This window comes from Gallinula chloropus (genome assembly GCF_964237585.1).
Source record: "Gallinula chloropus genome assembly, chromosome: Z".
NCBI lineage: Eukaryota > Metazoa > Chordata > Aves > Gruiformes > Rallidae > Gallinula > Gallinula chloropus.
This window is the reverse complement of record NC_140089.1, coordinates 34918261-34941360: the sequence shown is the minus strand read 5'-3', so window position 1 is coordinate 34941360 and position 23100 is coordinate 34918261. Positions and strand designations below refer to the sequence as shown.

General features: G+C 39.3%; 1 protein-coding gene across 1 annotated transcript in view; it reads left to right on the top strand.

Annotated features, from left to right (window-relative positions):
- Positions 1–19341, top strand: part of ZDHHC21 (zDHHC palmitoyltransferase 21) — a 29077-nt gene extending 9736 nt beyond the window's left edge. Inside the window, exons 5-7 of the mRNA XM_084278750.1 lie at positions 3688–3804; positions 17689–17732; positions 18266–19341. Coding sequence (XP_084134876.1) covers positions 3688–3804; positions 17689–17732; positions 18266–18398 — 294 coding nt within the window. The 3' untranslated portion in view covers positions 18399–19341. The remainder of the gene's footprint in view (positions 1–3687; positions 3805–17688; positions 17733–18265) is intronic.
- Positions 19342–23100: the final 3759 nt, after the last annotated feature.

Below are 23100 nucleotides of genomic sequence, written 5' to 3'. Positions count from 1 at the left end.
AGTCTGAAATTATTTCAGAATTTCCACTTCAGATTGAACTCTGTGTAGGCAGGAATTTTTTGAATCAGGGTGCTTATTCCCATTGTCACTTTAAACCAAGTAAGTCAGGAATCAGACTTTGAAAAATTACTCGTTTAGTAGACCTGAAATATTCCTGAATCAAAAAGTGCTTTACACAAACATCAGTTGTTACTAGTAATAAATACCTCTACAAAAGGGCTTATTAGAATGTAGCTTGTGTTCTGTGAATTATTTTTTTAACATGAGTGAATTTTCTGCCTTTTACCTCTCCTTCCTCTTTCTTCCCGCAAAACCTGCGGTCTGTATTTTTTGTTTGGCTTTTTATAATCTGACAGCCTGGCTTTGTTCTGTATTCTACACTGTTTTTATGATAGCCAAGTTGATAGACTGACTTCATCACCAGACTGGAACAGACATTCCAGGCATTTGCAACTGAGAACAGACAAGCAGGTTAGCATGTGTTACATGAGGTATCCTTTCCCCAAGAGAAAGATGAAGTATCTTAATATATTTAGCTAGTATATTAATTTCTGTGGTTATCATGCTTCAGTAAAGAATCAAGATTGTATAAATGAATCTTACATTGTAAGTGATAATTTATGAAGGATGTTTTTCACTTTGTCTCTTCTGAAACAAATACAATAGTCCCGCGTTGGTCCTGTTGACAACTCTGCCCTCTATACAGAGCCTGATGTTTCGAAAGGAATACTGTACACCCTTGAAAGTAATAACCCAATACTGCAAATGGCAGGGACACATTAAATGTTTTCATCCTGTTGTTGTTGTAAGCCAGATTAAAAAAAAGGTTGATTTGGAAGCAGTGGTCATATCATTAATTATGATCTTGACCTGGGCCCATTGCTGTTTTTGTCTTCTCTCCTGTATGATAGCATAAAGCTAAAGCTGTTTTCCTAAAACATGGTAGCATTCATCATGGGGATCATCCATAACAGTGAGTGCTCACAAATGAACACGTGGCACATGCTTTGCCACAGCGTTGTAGTCTTGTGTGAGTTTGTCGTGGAGACCTGTCTTTCTGTGGAATGTTTTGGTATTGCCTGTTAAGGTAAAGATGCCAGATCTCATAGTTTGAAATACATTCCTCAACTTAATTCTACAGACCTACACTTACTTTCTTATTTGCTGACCTTTCAATCATTCACATTTCCATCCATTTTTATAAGTAGCCAAGAATCATTGCAGGCTGAATGAATGGGTAGAAGTAGTCACCGGAGGGAACTGCAACCTGTGGGGGCAGGGCACTTCTGAACTGTGTAGGAAATGCTAAATAGAAAGACAAGGCAGCAGCCCATGTGAACTCAAGTTTTGACAGAGAATTAGGCTGTGATGTTGGCAGAAATAAAGGAGAAAGGGGCTACCAAGGCCACAGATGTCAGCCTAGCCCAGTGTGGAAAAAAGCGGCTACAGGACAAAACCCTGTTGTGCCATAAGAGAGAGTTCATGCATTGGAGTCATATGTTTCAATGCTGAATTGTGAAAGTGGCTCTGTTACTGAAGTCTGATTACCAGAAGACTCTATTCCTACATAAACGGTGGCTTTCTATAGAAAAGTACTCTTCTGCTTGTACAGATTGGCAGGTGAGGGCCCAGTATTGATTTCCAGTTTATCATTGCCTCAGAGACTTTGATTCCCCTAGGGTTGTATAATGACTAGAAAAAGCACCGGTGATGTCACACCTTCTCACTTGTAATTCAGCAACTTCCAGTCTTCTGTGGTAGATGCTTTTGTCTTTTAGGGAGACAGGCAGGAAGGAAAGACCAAGTAGTATTCATTAATTCCTAAACTGTACCTCTAGTTTTAACATGGGTTAGAAGGACCAGATACAAAATGCGACCTGCCTTCTTTATGTCACGATCTTCTGTTGTCATGTGTTGGGTCATGTCTCTTTTTCCTGCTGAGGATGATGCACAAGAGGAGGTCTTCTAATAAGAGTATTGGGGTGGGGCATGGGGGGGTGGAGACAGGGTGTTATGCTGACAACTGTTACAAGCTTTTTTCTACTGGGAGAGTGTGATGCTAGATCCAGAATGTGACTTCACTATTGGACCTTTTAGATTTAACTGTTTTCTGACGAGTTTGAGTTTGTTAAACATTTCTGGTATAATAAAACAACATACCTATGAAGACTTGAAGAGAAGACATTTTTCAGCTAGTAGAACTTGTGGCTTAACTCGTTTCTCTTTAAAGCTTTTGTGAGCTAGTGGAAAGGGAAATAAAGATTACTATGGATGCATTTATTTTGAGTTGGTTTGTCTTTGAATTAGCTCATTAACTGAGAGGGTTGTGTTGTGGGTTGTTTTTTTTAAAAAAAAAGCAAAAGGAAGGGAAGCATGTATTTTCTACAGCATACTAACAAGAGATGGCTTACCAGTTCAGGAAAGACTAGTGGGGGTTGTTTTTTGTTTTAGGTGGTTAACTAGTTATTTCTACTTGGTCGTTAGATACTGACTTTATACTGGCTACAAAAGCTGTGAAGAAACTTTTTTCCCAGGTTTATAGTTTGAACCTTGGTGGAACTAATTTAAATCTAAAATCAGACTTTTTTACTAAATACTATTTGTTCTCACTGGTCTCTCTTTAATTAAAACCCAGTATTCCTGAATCTAAGAATTCCTCTTCCTTAAGTCCTACTGGTTGAATGTAAAGAAGGAGAGTTCAAAAGCAGTGTTGGATTTTTTTTTTCAGTTCACTTTTATGTTCTGGTTGTAATTTAAAGTTTACTTGAAAGGTTTTAATAGTTTCCTGCTGTGATCTGGCTTTTCTAAGTGGAAAAACAGATGTGTACATTCAAAAGACAGCCTTGAGAACATAATCGTAACTTATAAATAAGACAATGGGTGTGTTAACTCATTATCAAAGGGTAAGATGGGGTGTGAACTTGCAGTACATCTACAGTAACTGCCATATACAAATGTTTTCCTGTGATAAAAATTAGGTGTTTTATCCTTTGAAAAAGATCTATAAAATTCTCTTACGCTTTTCACATTTTCTACTGGGTGAGAGCAGGTTTCCAGAACAACTGATACAGTAAATTCATATCCTCCTGTACCGTGAGGCAACTTGTTGTTATCCAAAGTGACCATAGTAGACTTAATGCCAAAATTTAAATGATGAAGTTAAGCTTATGTTGGATAATAGACAGCATTAGAGCAATACCAATCCTATATAGATACTTAGATTTTGTAGGAAGTCAAGCTAGGAATATTGTTATTTTTATTACATCAGGGGTGATGTTAAAATGAAATTTACCATGGCTGGAAGCCAAGATAAGGAGTTATATAAATGAGTCTGTTTAGGAGAATGGTTTTCTTATGTTCTGGAGCTTGTGTGTAGCAATCTGGCAAAGTTTGAGATGGAAGATTCAAGAATAACCCGTTTGGCTCCACATATTCCCAAACCTTAAATACCTGAATGAGGTTTTTTAACAGTCTGGCAAAAACCCCCAACTGTACATATGTATAAACAAAAGATTGTTAGTTTATAATTTTAGCACTTAGATTTATCAATGATTTGCAATGTAGCTCAAATATCCAGTATTTGCATTTAGCTGTATGTCTTCAAGAGTAGCTCTTCCATAGTATTTCCACTCAGTTCAGAGACTTAATTTTGAAGTGCTAAAGTATCTCCTTTCTGTCTTGTTCTAGGATGCTTTTGTATTTAGGCATGAACTTGCTCTCCTAAGAATATCTGCCTTCATGGGTCTAATAATATTAGGTGGAATAAGTGGACTCTTTTACACTCAGCTAATGGGTATTTTCACTGTAAGTATCTAATTTTAGAAGTATTTATTGGTTTTATTTTAAATAAAATTAATAAAAACAGAAAAGCAGAATGCATTTAAGGCAAGAATAGAAAAACGCTTGTGTTATGAGGCAGCTATTTGGTGCTCTTACATGACTCGTGTGTCTGAGGAAATCTTAAGAAGTTCTTCTAACAAAGAAGTGTCCTATAATCCACCAATCCAGGCAATTTTTTAATTTGTATTAGTAAAATAAAACTATACATTGTCCTGGAATTGTGTGTACAAGGTATGTATTTGTTGGGTTTGAATTTTGTTTTTATTTTAAATACTTAGGTGCCCTGGTCTCAATTATGCTTTGTGACAGCAAAGCCCAGTGATTAATTCATACATTCTGAGAACAGACTTTTAAAAAGTATTTTAATAATTATGCTTACTTTCCTATCTCTTCAGTTACCAAACTGTGGAATGGAATAATGTACAATTTACACTGCAAATATATATTGTGTATTTAAAGGAACAGAAAAAAAAAAAATCCTTTACATGGAAAAAAAATCCAATTAAATTAATTTGGTAACATAATAAATATCTACAAGAAACAAGCTTTTATTGCTTTAATATCCTCTTCTGTGCATTAGAATTTAATCTCTGCAGTGAATTGTTTTAAGTTATTTGGAATGCCATAGAAATGTTTGAAGTACTGTGGTATTGAACAGAAAGAATACACTAGTGGGATCTATACGTGTCTGAAAGGGTAAATGATCTGGCCTGATATATATATATCAGGCATATAATATATAGGCAGATTACATTTTGGGGTAATGAGGGTTTACAGAGCACTGACCTCTGTAGGTGAATAATGGAAAATCTCCTGTCTTGTGTAATTCCTTTGTATGGAATAAAGAACAAAAATAACTATGTTTTTTTTCCTTCTGTTAGATAAAACAATAGTATTGCTTATTGTTTTTATTGTATTACCTTTACTCAAGTTTACTGCCTTCTGCTCTTCGTGTGACTGTAGCTATGCTGTGTACTGGTTTTTGCCATCCTCCAGCTGCTTTCCCAGATTGCTCTCTGCACTTTCTGTGAACTCCCATGTCTACATACTTACCTTTGTGTCCTTTTACTGCATGCCTGATTTCTGTTTCAGGGTCTTGTTGACAGATCCTCACCCCCTTTTTTAAATGCTGGCACACAACCTTTGTGTGTGCATGCTCTGGAGTTGGGATTTTTTCCTAACTTGATACTTCTGTCTTGCTGTGTATCTGAATCCTGACATCTGAATCCTGCTCACCCTCACTCCCAGTAGTGGGAGAGACAGAAACTTGGGGATCCTTAGAGTTCAGATGCCAAAATACGGCTATCTTTTTAGTCTCTGTTAAATGGATATACGAGAAAGAACAAAAAGCCATGTGACCGGCTACGCCAAAGCACAGAAATGATACAGAAGAAGACAAGGAACAAAACCTGTGTCTGTCATTCTGTTCTCTGTGCTGCCAGAAGCTGGACTGAATTTTGGCAGTGGCCATTATCATCCATTCAGATACTATCAGTATACATGAAACACGACCACTGAGCCTGAGCCTGATTCTCTCAGACCTGAAACTTGGGGCATTTCTCTTCTGACACAGGGTACAAACTGCTGTATGCTGCTTCTGTGACAGTCTTGAATTCCCAGTGTGCTTTTTTGCTGTTGTAAGCCTTAACACTGTCAGGCTACTATCACCACTGCAAACTCCTATAAAGTACTCTAAAGCCTCTTTATTCTATGCCATTTGTATAAAATACTGTGAAGTACCTCCCACTGCATTTACTGAGCTGGCCACTACCCTGGAGCAGATGTGGGCTAATAGCATTTTCAAGTCCAGCCTCCTTTTATGTGCTCAAATCATAATTCTGCGGATCGCTGAGCTGCAGTGTGCCTGGATCTTCTCTTTTGTCCTCGGTGCCAAACTTGGTGAAACAAACACACCACAGTAATTGTGGGTACGGATGGATTATGAGGAGCAGATGCTGGAAAGTACAGATACTTTGCATTAGGACTTCTCACTATACCCAACCTGTAGCAGAGGGCCTATTGTGCTTGCCTCATATAGACAAGGTTCTAGGTCTGGGATTGTTGGATTGGGATTGATGGGGAAGGAGAAATCCATTACTGGGATCTCCAAACTCTTGATTCATTCACACGACGTGAATGGTGTTGCATTAACTTAGTGAGGAACATAGGTCATCTAGTCCATCCCTTGTTCAAAGCACTTCCATACCAGCAGCACAATTGTCACCTTCTTTCTCATTCCTTTCTTCACAAGTATAGAATTGGCAAGAAGAAACAATACAGTCATTTTGAGGAGGGCTGCTTGGGAACAACTAGTCAGACTTCAGACGAACAAAGCCAAAGCTGTTTGGTGAGGCTGTGTGCTTAGTCAGCAAGTTGTGTTGGAAAATCTCTCTGTACAAATGCTTTTGGATGTGAGTATTGTAGTGTGGGGATTTGCTTCCTCCACAAGTCTTTACATCCTTGGCTAGCCAGTGGCAAAGGCAGAGGAGGGGGTAGCAGGTGAGTGAGTAGTTTCTTCCCAAAGGCAGGCCAGTGATACATAGAATTGGATGACAAAGAAACTGGGTACACTCACTCACAGGGCTGAGTGCACAGCGTGGAAGACTTTCAAGTCCCATAGAAGCAATGAACCGTGATCACTAAGGGACAGCAATGTCCCTACCATGCACTGTGGTGTAGTTACTGTTCACCATCTAACCTTCCTGTGTAAACTAAGCAAAATTGTATCTGAAATGAGCTCTTAAAATAATGAATTAATGATGAAATAAAGGTTAATTTATTACAAGGTACGGGTCAAAATTTATTTAGCAGCAAAATATCTTTGAAATGTAATAGGACATGCTTGAGGTTAATTCAAGAGAAACTCAAGCACTTGAAGACTTGATATGCACAGTTGAAGCATTCATATATTAATTGCTGCATAGCTGTTTTCCTGAGAGCATTCATTTCAGTGATTGCTGAAGCTGCCCAGAGATGTGTGCAAGAAAGAGGACAAGAGCCTTTTGAAAAAGGTGAACCAGAGCAGCTCTTACTTTTGCTTGTTCATGAAAACACATAGTAAATATTTTCCTAGTTCAAGTTCCATGCCTGTGTTTGCAGTGTAACATCAAGACAAGATTACTTCTGCAGCTCCTGGATAAAGGTTGTTTTTAAATAATAGAGACAACCAGCAATGCAGCTCTGTGATCTGAACTTTGACTGATACATACTGTTACTAAATGAGCCCAGCAAGTTCAGGTTTGTTGAGGTTCGATATTATTATTTACCTGTATTTCAGATGCTGCCAGACTTTTGGCAAGGAAAACAAACTTTTTATCAAACTTTGACATTTTTGTAGCAAAACTTTCAGCTTCTCCATAAGGTAAACTTGCTTGACCATCATTAGGTAATTTTCCAGAAATGAAGCCAATAGTTTCTGTTTCATCTAAGTAATATAAAGCCAAATCTAACTTCTTCCAGGAATATTGGATACACAGATGAAAAAAATCCCCAGTTCCCTGTCTTTCAATATCTTCCGCATAAAGACAATGTGTTCTGCTTACTGTCAGTCTCAGAGAAGCAGCTTAGGATAATGAAACTGCAGAGTTTGTCCTCCTTTAGCACCATCAGAAATAAGGAACTAGGACCTGAAATAGCAGCTTTTTCTTCATTATTTATGGTTGATTTCCACAGTTTGGTGGCTCTGCTCAAATATAAGTGATTGGAATGTGGCATGCATTACGAAACGTGATATATCCTCCAGGTCAGAGCACTTGTGCTGATTCTTCACGTTTACAGAAGTTTATTCTTTTGCTACCACAGCAGGACAGATAAAGTTAAGTGTATGGAATTACTTTGCATTAAGTGGCCTCTGTATACAGCATTTTTGTTAGAGTTGCTCTTTACTGGAATTGAGCTAAGTGATAGATCCCCAAGTCATAGGAACAAGCAGAAGTTTTAGTAGGATTTTAAGGGGAAATACTGGTATTTTCTCCTCTTTTTTTTGATTTTTTTTTTTTAGTAGTCAGAAAATGTCCAATGGAACATGTAATAGGAAATACATAGCTGGTATACTCCAGTATGTTTTTCTGCAGCAGGGCATTGGCTAAGAGAGAAAGCAGAGGCACATTGTGAAATGCAGGTGAAATACTCTGCTGTGTGCAGCTGGCTGATCTGTGCCTATCATTGCGTAACGCTGGTTATGAGTAGATCCATTATGCAGCAGTTCTTTAAAAATGCATGCAATCTGCTGTTACCCTGGTTCGTGTGTGTTCAGCAGATACTAAGATGCTCAGAAAACTGGGTGCTCAGAGTACTCAGATTTGACTCTTACACAGAGGTTGTTCCTAAGGTTGTGCTGCCTGAGAAGCTGATTAATCAAACAAGTTACCTAACATGCAGTAATTTCTCTGAGTAGGTTTACCACCTCTCTTACTGTGGTATCACTGTTGGGGTATCATTAGCACAAGGCTATTCATATCGCATCTGGAGGTCCAGGAAGCCAAAGAGCAAGGGAGGTGACTTCCTAGAATAAGAAGAGAACAGCTGTTTGGCAAAAAGTGTCCTTAGAGGAACTTTTGACATGAATTGTTCTGATAAAGAGGGGAGCAGCTGAGGTGGCCTCTGTGTATGGGATTAGTGCTTTCTCCCTAGAAACTAGCATATGTGAAACACACTTCTAGCAGAGGGGTCACATGGCTCTTTTCATCCTCCTTCTTCAGTTGCTTTCCCCAAGGTCTTTTTGCCTTTACCCTCATCATCATCCTGAATTTTAACACTTCTCCCAGTATGTACCTGAAACTGGCCTTGAGGAACTGTTATTTGGATGCTTTGGAAATAGAGATATTCGAATTTTCTCCAATAACTTTTCTCTAATTCAGAAGTCTCTGAAATGGGGAAAAAATTAAGATCCTAATTCATGAACTCTTAAAACTTAGGAAGACACTCTTAAAATCTCAGCATAACTATTAGTCTTGTTACTTAGATTTTCCATGTTTCCAGAGAACTGGGGGAGAGAAATCGGCTTCACCCATGAAGAAGGCACTGTCTGATGTAATTTCCAAAATGATAGTACATTTATACTGAAGGCCTGCTTATCTTCTGTGCTTGGTGATTGCCTTTCCAGTCCTCTATCCTCTGTCATTGCTTGTAGTGTAAATTCCTTAACTGCAAATGAGCCTGTATTGTTATATTCCCACGCAACACTGTGTTTTTTAATGACTTTGCTCAAGAAGTAAAAGCAAGCTTATCATAAAACTGAATAAAAAAAAAGTTCTTGTCAGTTGCATCCTAGAAAAACAAAATGTTCTCCCGTTAAGAGTAACTTTTTTTAAAGTTACTTGTACCCCTTACTTAGACTAATTCTATCTGCTTCTACTCCCACAAGCAGTTAATTCCTCTTTTGCCTCAATCACTACAGGATTAGAAGATATCTCTAGTATAGATACTTTCAGACTCCATGAAGGCAGAGGTGTTTGTTTATTTGGTGGTTTGTCATAAATAGTAAAATTACTTTTTATAGATATATATTAGCATTTTGCTTGGGATAGTTCCATTTCAGAAAGTTTAAAAATTTTCCACCAAAATCATCCAGATACCCTGTTTCATGCAATTACTGCTTATACCTATTAATGATACTGTGCTGCAAAGGCAAATGCAAAGTTTATCTAGAAATGCGTATTTTGCACTTCATCTAGATGAAAAAGCTTGAAGAGCCTATAGCTGCCTTACTCAATTTTATTTCAAACTACTTTTTTCCTGTAGTTATCTTCAATTAAAATAATAAGATTTAATTGGAAGCTAAATTAAATGTTATCCAGAAACTACCTTGTTTTCTCAAGACATGTTTTCTTGACATTTTTAAGAAGTCCTCTCATTTGATATTTTTACATGTAACAGACACTTTTTTCCCTAAAAAAATGCATAACTAGACTATTCATTTATTTATAGGAAAAGGCATAAATTCACACAGGGGGAAAAAAAAGTCTCCTTTATCAGAGATTGCTTCTGATTCATGATTATAGATGCTCAAGAGCTGCAAGTCAGGCTCTTTTACAAAAGCGGAACTGTCAGGATGCTTGCATGTACACCTTGGCACTTGCATTTCTTTCATTCATGTTCCATTTTTGCTGTAAGAAAGTACTTCTGTATGTCTTTCGTGTCAGTTCAGCAGTTAAGTGATGTTAAAGACAAGTTTTTTCTGTCTGCACGGTAAGATTCTGACGTCAGTTACATTTGATCTGCAAGGCATTACTTCTGAAACGGTGATAAATAACATGGCATGCCCTTCTAAACCATGGCTTGTCTGATTATATTTGTTAATTTCTATTTTTTAAATTGCACCAGACGCTAATAAGTATTCAGTTTGCTGACCTTTTTAAGGTTGGTACCTTCTGCATATGTGGGGTTTTCTTCCTCTCAAGATCTGTGGTGTTCTTTATTTTGTTGGCTGCCACCTGTCTGAAGCAATCAGCCACTTCTTTCTCTTCCTCTGTACAAAAGGAAAATCCTGTCTTCCCATGGATGGTGGAAGGTAACAGGATAATCAGTTCAGCAGTGATCCTCTGATGTCATTGTGGGAGCCCTGTAAAAGCGGATTATCTGTGACCCAGATAAAATAATTAGAAATTACTTGGACACTTACAAATAACTGATCTACTAATCTCATTTCCAAAGTTAAAAAAGGCCTGTCTCTCAACGTAACACTACCAGATGTTTCAGTTAAACAGCATCCTTTGCAGAGACTAATCTGAACCCTAATTTTAAAGGATTACTTTTGATTGGTTTTTATTTCAAACACAAAATGGTTTGTGTTTTCATTTTTCCGTATGTTCAAATAAAGTATGTAGAATTAAAATAAATTTTCTTGGGTTTTACAGTATAGTCAATCAAATATCATTTTATGTGGGGTTTGTGTGTTAGTGTTTCAGATAGAAAGTTTTAATTAAAATTATTTAGTAATTTCTTCTCTGGGGCAGAACTACATAATGGATGGGCTTTTTATAAATTTAATAGATACCATGTGGTCTCTGTGCAAGGTAGTGGATGTATTATCATAAACTGAGTGGACAGTGACTTTATTAATTTAATTAATGCTGCCAGGGTTTCCTGTTAATTAACTGTTTGAATGGTGTACAGTGATATGCCAATATCCTGGTGCATCAGTGCTGTGTGAATGTGGTAGAGAGAAATTTCACCTTATTTGCTTTGGGGAGGGTGGAAGAGAAAATAGTTTAACAGCTGGTGTTCAGCAGTCTGTCTGGTGCACAATATGATGCCTACCATGTAATTTTTTTCTCCTTAGAAGCATTTTTAAATGTTCATATTTGTTAAGTGCTGTGTTTTATTATTGTTGCAGTGTTTCTCCTTTCTCACCTTCCAGGAGCAAATGTATTTCACGAGCTATTTTTTGTTGTTCATGCAAACAGATGTCTCCACATGAACGTCTTGAACTTAGTAATTCATGTATTTTAACTGTTTTGTTTAGTGTGACTGATCCTTACAGTGAACATGTAGTAAGGATTATTATTAATTTTGCTCAGGGCTTCTTCTCGAAAGGAGAAAGCTTCTATTTAGGGAAATCTGAAAAAGATGGAAATTGTACAAATTGATTTTATGACATATTTATCCCAATGGAACATTTTCATTTTAGGAGTGTCATTTCATTTGATAGAAGAGGCAAAAATGAAACACAAACAACAAAATTACCAGTGAAAAATTTAGAATTCTTTCTGTTATCAGTAAGTCAGATAAAATTCTATGGAAGTTGAAATGCAAAACAATAAAGAAGTAACTGTGTTTACTTAATAATAAAACCAAAGGATTTTTTAATTCTTTGTGTATTTCGTGGTGCTGATTCATTGATGTTTTAATACAGAGTGCACAAGTGATCTAGTGCTAAAATGCCTTTTGTCTTTAAAAATAAGTACCTTATAATTAAAAATATTTACAATCATATCTTTAATCAGATAATCTATTAAATGCTGTTTTGATTAGTGAAATACTAAGGGCTTTTCCTGTTTTTTCAAACATGGCAGAAATGTAATCAAGGAACTATTAATCCTCATAATTAAGTTTAGCACAGAAGAAATTAGTGTTCGAAGGGGAAATCAGAATTCCCAGGCAAACATATTCTTTATCTGACTATAATAAAATGTATGATATAAATTAATTTCAGAGGGAGAGCAAAAGGCATATAAAGTATAAACCCAGATAGTGACCTGAAATTAGAGATTGAACGGAAAATAAGTTCATGTTAACTTTTTTCTCTCTGTGTCTTCCCCATTATTCTTATCCCTTCTCCTTTTCCTGTCTCTACCTTTAATCCACCTATAGGTAAATCTGTTAGAAGACTGAATAACGTCCTATAAATTAAATTGTCAGGAATTAAGTGCTGTCCTGGTCTTTGAATGGGATTTTCTTAACTGTGTAGTCTTTTGTGTCTTTGCCTTAGTTTTATCAAATAGACTAGCAGGTGGTTTAACATTTGTAATCCATGTATCCTGACAGTCTTAAACACCTATTTACCATCACAATAAAATCTTAGTTCATTGAAAAAAACCACAACTGTCATGAGCGAAGTAAATCCAAGTCTAAGACCACGCTGAGTGATGAAAGATCGAATCTGTTTTATTTACATCACTACATGGCGTTAGGAAACGTGAGAAATACTTTTATTGAAATTAATTATTTACAATATTATTAAGGAAAAGGGTAAGTTAGAAAATTTAATGGAAGAGATTTTATACTGTGCAGAGAGTGAAAAAATAACTGTGCCAAAAATATCCACTGATCATCACTCAAAGAAGTCCTTTTTTTTTAAGCAGTAAAGAAAGTACCTTTAACCACTTGAAAATAAGTATAACAATGATGTTTGAGTGTTCTGGTAGCTGAGTATGTTTTGTTCAAGTATTTCTTGTGAAATTTAAACATCAGGCCATTAGAAGGGCTTCTGTGTGAAAAAGGTCAGCAGCTACCCTTCCTGAGTACTCTTTTCCTTTACATTTTTGTCTTAAGGTATTAGTATGTGTCAAGAAAAATGTTTTGTCACGTGTTTTGCTGACATGCAGCTGTCAGCACCTAACACACCATGGATTTTTACTGAAAGAGAGAGATGTTTGTATCACCTTCTTTGTAGATGTGTTCCTAATTTGTTATTAGACATGTTCCGTTCATTGAATCATTTTCTACTATCTGACAAATATGTTGGAAATTTATTTAACAAAATTCATCAGAGCATAGAGGGCTATAGGATTATTCTATAGATATAGCATAATGTAGTTTTATTTTTCATTTTACGCGGAGTTACCTGATTTAGGGATTACTAATAGTTTTCAGGCTGAACCTAATGGTTGTTGATAAAATTAATCATATTATCTTATGCGAGAAGTCTAGGTTAAGAAAACCATGCTAAAAAGTGGGCAGTTTTAAACCCAACATGTATTTAGTGCCAAAAAGAAAACTTCCTGAAGTAATGACATATTCTTTCTGCGATTTTATATTCTTTATTGGTTCACCTGTCATTTACATGCACACAATGAAAGGTTGTTAGATAGAAGGAATGAAAAAAAATAGCTGCAAGTCCAGGAAGGTCTGCAGGTTTAGTTTGGTTTTCTGCTTTATCATACTTCGCTGATTCTTACACACTGAGTGTGAGTATTTGAAAGTATAAAGAAAGTCTAGCATAATGCTTGCATTCCTCTGTTGCAAGCATTGAACAGAGATGTGTAGATTACGCATCATTTCAAGCAAGCAGGAGAAGAATTGAACCAGAGGTTGTGGCTGTGTGCTTTAGAGTTAGCTCTGTAAGTTACAAATTGCAGCTTCTCCGCTGGAAAACATGACTCACAAAGAGGAAAATACTCTTTCTATGTACTGCTTCCATGATAAATTATTTCATGATGAACCCCATCCTATAGCACGGTTGTTTACGCAATGCGTGGGATCTTCTTTTTTAGAAAACCTGTTTCTTCAGGCAGTTGGTTATGTTAATTAAAATAGATATTTGGAAGTTACATTCCTGGTAGTAGCTAATGTAGTTGCATTCATTTACAAATGAATCAGGTTGTTCTGGAGAACTCAGCTGGTGCTCTTAAATAGACTCTCCATTTCTCCCCTGACACTCTTAGCTGTGGCAGTAGCTTTCTTCACTGAGACAAGCTGCTCTTGCAGACTCGTACTAAGTCCTCAAAACAAAAAAACAGTCCTCATCCCTGCAGCATTTTCTGCACCCTCTGCCCTTTTCTTCTTCTTGTAAAATGGTATGTTGTTAATGACTGCTGTGGGTTTTTTTCCTCTTAATTTATTTTGCCTTTCTCACTAAGCTATATTTTTTTCCTGGTTGTTTTAAGATGCTTATCAGTAGGCATATATCTCTGAATAACCAGGTGCAAGAACAATAGTTGTTTCCAATCTGGATGATGACTGGGGGTCCAGATGACCCATCATGTGAAATTAATCAGTTGTAGGTTATTCAGTTCCATCCCGTATGCAACTGTAAATTTTATGGCATTTTTGGAGATAGAGATTACTAGGACTGAATAGATATGCCATGTTAGCTCATACTGAGTTATTTTCAGCTCATGGATGAGTGTCAATTCTCCAAAAGATTTTAACATCAGCCTTAGCTGTGAGTCTGGGGGGAAAAAATAAATCTTAGCAGAGTTCTGTTTGTATTAATAGTAATCCAAGCTGATAGTGGATGCAGACAGCTAAAGCCTCTTAGGCTGAACTCGGTAATGCTGTTGTTGTAGCAAAACCTTGGTACACATCAAATGCACAATTAAAACAGATGATATTCTGATTCAAAGCTATTTGTGAGGTGTGTTGATGAACTGAACACCTTGTCATTCAGAAAAATAACGATTATTTTAGTCCTCCTGTCTCCAAATGAACAAAAATAAATCTGCCTGAGAAGAAAGCCTTAAGTAATAGGCCAAAACGCCACGGTGGCTCTCTCCCTTTCCTTCTTCTCCGGTTTCCAGAGGGGCTACCGAGTTTCCTGGGGTGCTGTAAAGTTTCACTTTCATGTGAAAAGGTAAATTGGTTCACTCTCAAATGAAAGTTCATTTCAAATGAGCCCAGCTGTTTGGCAGTAGTGTTGGGGGAGGGAAGCTGCGAGAGGAACTTGGTTTCTTAAATTCAGTCACCAGCACTTGTTAAGCAGCTAAACTTCAGAGAAATGTTTTCTTCCATTCCCTCCAGCCCTAGTTCACAGCTTTTAAAATGTGGCTATAAAGTTGTTCTAATTCTAAAAAAGTATCCCAGAAGCAAAGGATTCACTGCTCAGTCCCATTTTCTTTACTGTAAAGCAAAAGTATTCTAAAATAGATGTTGGCATTATAAGGGAAGATGGAGGAAGGAAAGGAGGATTTCCTTTGACTTCCTATCCAACTAAAATTCCTAATATGATTTAAAGGTGTTGAAGCTTGACAGACTTTTCTTACAGTTATTTTCTGCAGTTCCAGTTTTTGGTGCTTTCACTTAGTTCATTAATTTAATGGGTTACTTTTTTGAGAGACGCAGGCCCTGATGAGCATCTTTCAGGTCTTGATAACATGCCATGATAACGATTAAAAAGAAATACAACCCCCAGTTCCAGTCCCGGGAATTCCTCCAAAAATTTCAAATAGGGAGCAGTACAAGCATATTAGTGAATAAACAATGTGGAGAAACTTAGCAAAAAATCTCTGTTTAAGGTATTGTTATGTTACTTCTGCATGGAAAGCTGTTTCCAGGCTCCTTTTGGGCAATGACAGCATAAATCTTTGAAAGCTAGAAATATATAGCCTGGACTGCCATGTCTAGAAAGTCGTTAGCAAACATTCCTTTCAAATATACCATTATTATTTTGTACTACCAGGCAGCTGGCTTTGAGTTGACCAGAGGATAATTCCTAGAGCTGCGGTATTTTTGCAGTTACAGAAGGAGCCACAGCACTCCCAAGCTCACTGAGATGTTGTGGAAGTAGTTATCGGTGTTTATTTAGTCCTTTTTATTCAGAGAGCTGTGTGTGGTTTTCTGTGGTGTTTGTTCTGACACGGGTTGGGTATAAAGCTGGTCCAGGGAAGCAGAATGTCCCTTGGCTGCACAGTCAGGTCCTGCCCTAGCCATCCAGGAGAGTGGCTTGTGTTTTGCAGTGCCACCTCTGCCGGGTGAGGGGGAATACAGGCCTGTAAGGTGGAGAGGAGGAGCAGTTTATCTATGGGAATCCTAAGATCAGACACCATTTGCAGTCCAGCCCTTTCCCCTCTTCCTGAGGAGCAGTTGTTCAAATCCACCTAATGAAGGAGCCAGAACCGTTTGCACAGTCTACAGTGGGCATGGCTTCTCTGCACAAGATGGGGAGAACTTGTACATCCCGGTGGGCTGGTGTGAGAAGAGGGAACTTCTCTCCTTTTATGGTGTGCCTGGAACTCAGCTAGGTCAGGCGTGGGCAGGAGTAAGATTTTTCCCATTTAGCATGTGGCAAAGGATCCTGTTCCAAAACTCATCAGAGCTGGGAAGTGAACTTAGAAGTATAAAATTTGGCAAGCGGAGTCAAGGCCACCCATGTCTGGTGAAGCAGGGAGGCAGCTTCCTCTGCATGATTTCCCCTCCACAGAGAGTCACATTTCACCCTTCCCCTTCAAAACTAGATGAAAGTTGGTGGCAGAATCCCAGCAGTGCCTGCACTGAATTGGGTGTACTGATGGCAGGATCAACCAGAGAACGCAGTATGGCTTTATTGCTAGGTAGTGTTTCCAGATGACAATGAAATTGCAGCCTAATTAAACCACAGCCCTTGCGTCTCTGTGTGGCTGGGACATTAGAGACTAGCTCTTGGTTTCAGGGAAGCACTAGTGTAATCTGACAGGTGTGCTATGGGCATGCCTAAATCAATGAACAGCAAAGGGGAATAGCAAGCTACCATGAAAACGAGATGGAACCATGAGAAGTGTTTTGATTGTTGTATTTTGGACCCCGTGAGTGATTTGGGGATAATGAGCTATAAATGTGCACTGAAAACGCTAATACTGCTGGAGTGAAAATTGAAATGATACTTACAAACCAGGCTTTTTTTTTTTGGTAAATACATAGTGCAAAAGTAAGGTAAAAAGTACTGCTATTGGTAGTTTTAAAACTTTTATTTGGGGATGATCCTCACTTAAATTGATTTGTTAGTTATAAAACTTCCTGACTCATTAAATTAATCATGTTCAGATAATTTAATTAGCTGCAGTGGTGCCTTCACTCTGCATATTATTCCATTTTCATTACATGTTATGAGAATACTTTTGATACTTGGTATTTTCCTGTACAGAATGTGGATACTGGTGGTATATTGCTAGCAGTTCTGTTGACAGTATAATACAAAAGTAACTATTTCTTAGTTCCTTAATATCTCCTGCTTTTCAAAATACCACATCTTTTAATTGTTTCATTTTACTAAATTCTCCTGTGGTTATCTCAGTGGACTACTCCAAATCTGGCATGGGTGTTTGTGACAAGTATGGCAAGCCTGTACCTTACACACATTACTTCTAAGTTCCCCCATGAATTAATCATAATATCTGAGTTAATTTTAGTTGTAACAATGCTGTAAGTTTTCCTTCACATTCCGTGGTATTTGCTGTCATTGCAAAACTACGCAGTATAGTTCCACATGATGTTTGTAAAAACCATTTAGCAAGCTGAGTAAATTTGCGCTTGCAGCCTCACAGCTGCTTAAAACTAGTATGGTGTGTGAGCAATATGTAACCTCCTGGACTAATGCCAAAGCCATGTATGCGAAGAATTGATTCCCTGCGTTATTAATTCCTTTCGTAATAAAATTTTAACAGTTAGGAATGTAAACATAGAAGTTTCATTGTGTTTTCTTTTCTTCAACAGGACACTACCAGCATAGAAAAAATGTCAAACTGTTGTGAAGACGTGTAAGTGCTGTAAAATTTCTACCTTTATATGCCAAAAAAGCTAAAGGAATGGATGCTTTTTTTAACTGTGTGAGAGAGAAAAGGAACTGAAAGCACTCCTAGGATTATTTTGCATGGTACTGTGCCTTGTACTTCCTGTCTCTAGCAGGAGCTCACTAATCTTTTAATATTGGTTGTACACAAAGTAGCCTCACATTATTCCCATTCCTTGCAAAGCCAGTGGAACTATATTTTCTTTCAAAAGTACAGATCAAAAGATAGTTTCTGCTGTGTCTTGACACACATTTCATTGATTCTGAAATGTTCTCCTGTGCTTCAAAAGTTGCCTTCGGTTGATTGACGACACAGATAGTTTCTGTTCTCCAAAGTTAAGTCACAGCTGCATGCCATAATGAAAGAAAAGCTGTATTTGTGATGCTGGGACACAATTCATCAGAGTCCAGTAATGGATCCCCAGCCAACCTGCATTGTTCTAGCTGACTGAAGTGCACCATGGGCGTGCTGTCTTTCACTAATAATGCTGTCTTCTGTAGATCGAGGCCCCGAAAGCCATGGCAGCAGACCTTCTCAGAAGTTTTTGGCACTCGCTGGAAGATCCTGTGGTTTATTCCTTTCAGGCAGAGGCAACCACTGCGAGTTCCCTACCACTTTGCCAATCACGTCTGAACAGATGGATGGTGGGCACAGATGGGTCCTCCATGCTGGAAGTGCGTTACAGGTTTTATGATAATAGGACTATGACAGTCTTCAAGTCAATTAAAATCCACCCACCAATAGTAGGCATCACAATGTGCCCCAGGCTTTATTTTAATAGTGGTCTTGATTCTGTTCTGAGATTAATACAAGTTGTATGTTTAACTTTAGGCATATTTACTTTTAAATTAGCTTTCCAAGGGGATTTCTTTTGTCTTTGACGTTAATACCAAAACCAACTGACTGGAATGCAGTCTTACTCTATTTGTTTGATACTGGCTCTTTTGATTTCTATTTGGTAGGAAACACTGAAGTTTACATTGATTGCTTTCCCACTAAGTGTCTTACTCTGCCTTGAATTTTTTTACCGTTTTGTCATTAGGTTTGTTTAGATAACATCAATGTCTTTTTCCTGCTATATATGTTCAAAATTCCCTGATATTGCTGTTTATTTATCATATGCAATAGTTACCCTGCAACACCGCACTATAAAAGGTAACACTTAAGACTGAGGCAGACTTCTTCCTAAACCTTTCTCAGAGAGGTTTTTATAAACACACGTAAATGTATGTGCTTAGATAGAGAGATCTTACGTGTTACAGTTATCTTTCTGCATAGATGTGATCTTTGTGAGAGATACTCGTGTCTTTATATCAGCAAAAGTGATGAAGTGTTCCAGGGTAAAATACGCAGATAGAAAGCGCGTTTCCCCTATATCCCAAGGATTTCTTTGCAATAATCAAACAAAGAATTTGTATGGTGCAAATACTAAAATTATTACTTTTTGAAAACACTAATTTTAATTAGATGGCATAGCGTACTATAAAGAAGAGTATATTGTCAATATAGTTATAGATTTTATATATACTTTTGTTTAATCATAATTAGCTGGAGTTGGTCTTAAGTGTTTATATATGGGGAGCATATGTGAAAATATTTTAAATTATTTATATGCAAATACAGATATTTGCTACTAGTGTGTAAAGTATTATTGACTGGTTTAATAGGGTGCAATGCTGATGAAGGATAGCTTGTTGTGGGCCCTTTAAATATGGAAGTAATTAGCCAAAGGCAGCATCCTTAAGATTACATCTGGTAAAATGACAACGAGTCCCAAAGTACTGGCTCAGCTTGGCTGTATCTGGAAAAATTAGGTAATTTATTATAGCCCTCTGTGTCTATACAAATACCAGCATGAGACACTCCTGATTTTTGAAGGTTCTGTGGATTTCTGTGAGAACTCACAGCTTCATTGTTTCCAGTCGCACTGCTTACTGTGTTTGTTGTCCAGTCTAACAGGACGTGGATCCACCTTAAATGACAGCTGTGCAACAGGGTAACAAAAGGCACAAAACCCGGATGCAACACACTTAAATTGTGTTTGGAGAGAGTAGCTGCTTGTGAAGGGTGAATTCAGAAAGAAGGGCTAGACGTGTCGCGAGTGGTCTCCGTAATGCATCTTTAGGTCAGCTGCTTTGGCATCTCTGTGCAGTCACTGCAGACACCGGGTGTCCCTTTTTTGAACTGGCAGATTTTGACGGTCCGTCAACAGTCACGAAAGGTGCATCTTAAAAGCCGAGTTTTAAATTTACTTCTACAGACTAATGTCACGCGAGGCAACTTTCCTTTACCTCTCCTTTCAAAAACAGCCCTCGGTTAGTTTTCAGGCCTAATACTAAACCATTTTTGGTCATTTTGAGTTCAGGCTCCCATTAAGTGACAACAGCAGACAGCTTAGAACAGCAAGCCTGAGGAAAGCGGGCGGGAAGGCTGGCGCAGCACCCAGCGCTAAGGAGAACGTACATAGACATTGTGAAGTGTGGCGGAGGACAGCTTTTTTAAAACAAAAGCCGTTCCTCGGTGAGGGTGTCCCTGGAACACACCGGGCAGTGTATTAGCGGGCTTGGCTCGTGTGCCAGTGCCGAGACGTTCCATGCCTGGAAGGGCGGCACTTTAAATGGGTTCCCTGCCCGCCAGCTGCCGTGGTTAGCGGGACATTCACAGTTCCGCAGCCCCCTGAGAGAGAGAGGGTCGGGAATTGAGCTGTTCCTGCCCCGTTCGCTCCGTCTCCTGACGCCGCTGCCCGCCGTTATTCAGCGGCGCCCGGAGGCCCGTAAAATAGGGGCCGTAGTTACTAACGGTGCGTTTCCCTTCCGCCAGCGCACGCAGCGCAGCAGCGGGGCCGCCACACGCGGCCCGCCTGCAGGGGGCGAAGGCCCGCGGGCCGCCGCTGCCGTGCTCCCCAGCGCAGGGAGGTACCGGGCGTTAAGAAACCGCTGCCGGCGCGGCGCGGGACGAGCCGCGGGTCCCGAGGGGCCCGCGGCGCTTCGCTGGGCCGGGTGCGGGGTGGCGCGCCCACCCTCGCTCCCCACGCGCCCTCTGTCGGCCGTCTTGCGCCACGACGGCGGGCGCGTGGCCCCGAGCGGGGCGCTGTGGCGCAGCGGGTGGCGGGAAGAAAGCTGGCGTGGGCCGGGCGCGGCGGCGGGCGTGTGGCGCGACGGCTCTGCCCTCGGGGCCCTTCCGCTCCCCTTCCAGTCGCTCGCGAAGCGTTTCCCCGCTGCCGGGCGGCCGGTGCTCGCCTCAGCCACCCGCAGGAGAACCTGGCGGCTGAAGTAGCGGGCAGACGCTTGAGCAGCCGGCGCGCCTGGAAGCCCTGCCGCGGCGTGGAGGGCACGCAGGGGCTTCCGCGGGGCGCGGCTCCTCTGGGTGTCCCACACGGCGGGGTGCGCAAGGGGTGGCCTTTTGTGATAAATCATTCCCCATTCGCCTGTGGCATCAGGAACTGGTGTGTCATACGATGGAGGCAGCAGCCGTGTTCTTCTCTCTATTTCTGCGAGCGTGGGGGAGGGAAGGGAGCGCTCGGAGAGGCATCATGGTTAGGCGGCAGGGAGCTCTGCTGATTCACAGCCCTCTCAAAGCATCAAAGCCATACAAATACATTTTACCCTCCATGTGAGTGTGAAACCGATGGTCGGAGCTGTGCCAGCAGAGAAAGGGGATAGCTCGTTTGAAATGCATTAAAACTTGAAATCCCCTGAACCTGTACTTTGAGGTCCCACTTGCTTCTCTCCGGCTCTCTTCCATGAGTTTTTAATTCAGTAGAAACTACGTTCTTAAAGAGTAATTAGTGCTTGTCATCCTTACACATTTTAGGACTCTTACATACAGTATTGGTGAATTAGATCCTAATATGACATGAGAGCGACATGTGTTTTATTGAGCACAGTGGATGTCAGCTGTGAACTTCACAGTGTTTGATTGCCTATGGGGTACGAAAAGAAGTCAAAGCACTAATGAAAAGTAACCGATTTACTGGCAGTACAGGGCAGCTCCTGGTAGCGCTGAGCAATGCTACCTTGCTAGCGTAATTGGAGATTGCATTTGAAAAATCTTGTCTAAAATGAAAGGTTCTGCATTACATAATGTTGGTCAGCCTGTCTTCTGACCTGTTGATTTAAAGGGCAGGTCCCATCAAATGGCCGGTGGAGTAGTTGCGAAACAGTCACTGCCACCCTTGAGGGGGATTCACAATTAACAAACCGTCTTAAGAACTGAGTGGTGATGGATTTTGAAACAGGCAGCTTCCTCCTTGTTCTGACTCTAAAGTGAGCTAATGTGATGGGAAGATTCATAAAAGCACAGAGATGATCTAGGTGGGGCCAAAAGAATTGTTTTGATTTGTTCCCAAAGTTTACCAAACAAAATGAGATTGCAAAGAGTGGGAGTTAACACTGTTAAGTACATATGCTGTCATTATAGGATGTCTTTCAGTGTTCATATTACAGTTGTCCGATTTCATCCAGTAAATTATACTTTAAGGAAATCACAGATTCCTGGCAGGTCATTGTATGCCAATGTAAGGAGTGTAGGTGGATGAGACAGGATTTCTGCAGTAATGTGAAAGAATCTTTTTCAGGTCAACCTCACATTCAGATGAAACATATGAAGATGAATGACCTGGAATGGTTAGTTAAATAAAACACTTTTTTTTTTTTTTAAATGCATTATTTACCTTATTTGGCCAGCCTTCATTCCAGGACTACATGACTTTACAGCAGTCTTTATGTCACATATTTGGGGATGCTTTCATTTACATGTTTTTATTTAACTTGGCTATCTTTGCCCTTTCTTTGTCTTCACCACACACAAAATTGTGCTGCAGCTCACAAATAAAAGCCAATGTAGCTTTGTTGGAACAACTATATCACAAAGATAAATACTATCGACCAGCTTTTCTGAATATCCCAACTGGAAATTTCACTGCAGTCCTTAAAAATGGGGTTTTTTTGCATGGTATAGTCTTGATCTCTCTGGACATATATTTCTGCCAATGGTACTGTATTAGCACTTCTAAACTATCCCCAAAGCAAAATCTGAGTACTTTCTGAAGAGTAAGTTACATAAACCAACGTGGATCTTAATTGGTACTACCTAGTCCTTCTCATTCAGTCCTGTACTTGTACAGTTGCGTAAGGTGTGCAAGCATAATAAATTGTTTCTTTTAGCACTGTGTGTAAGAAATAACATTTTGCTCATAGTCTTGTAAGAAATTGAAAGTCAGCTGACAGAAAACCAAGGTATTGTTCTGTTTTTTGCACTTAAAGAAGTTACTGGCTCCTCTGAAAGGATTGTTCCTTTTCTGCCCTCAGTATCCATTGTTGTTAGTCATACCTGA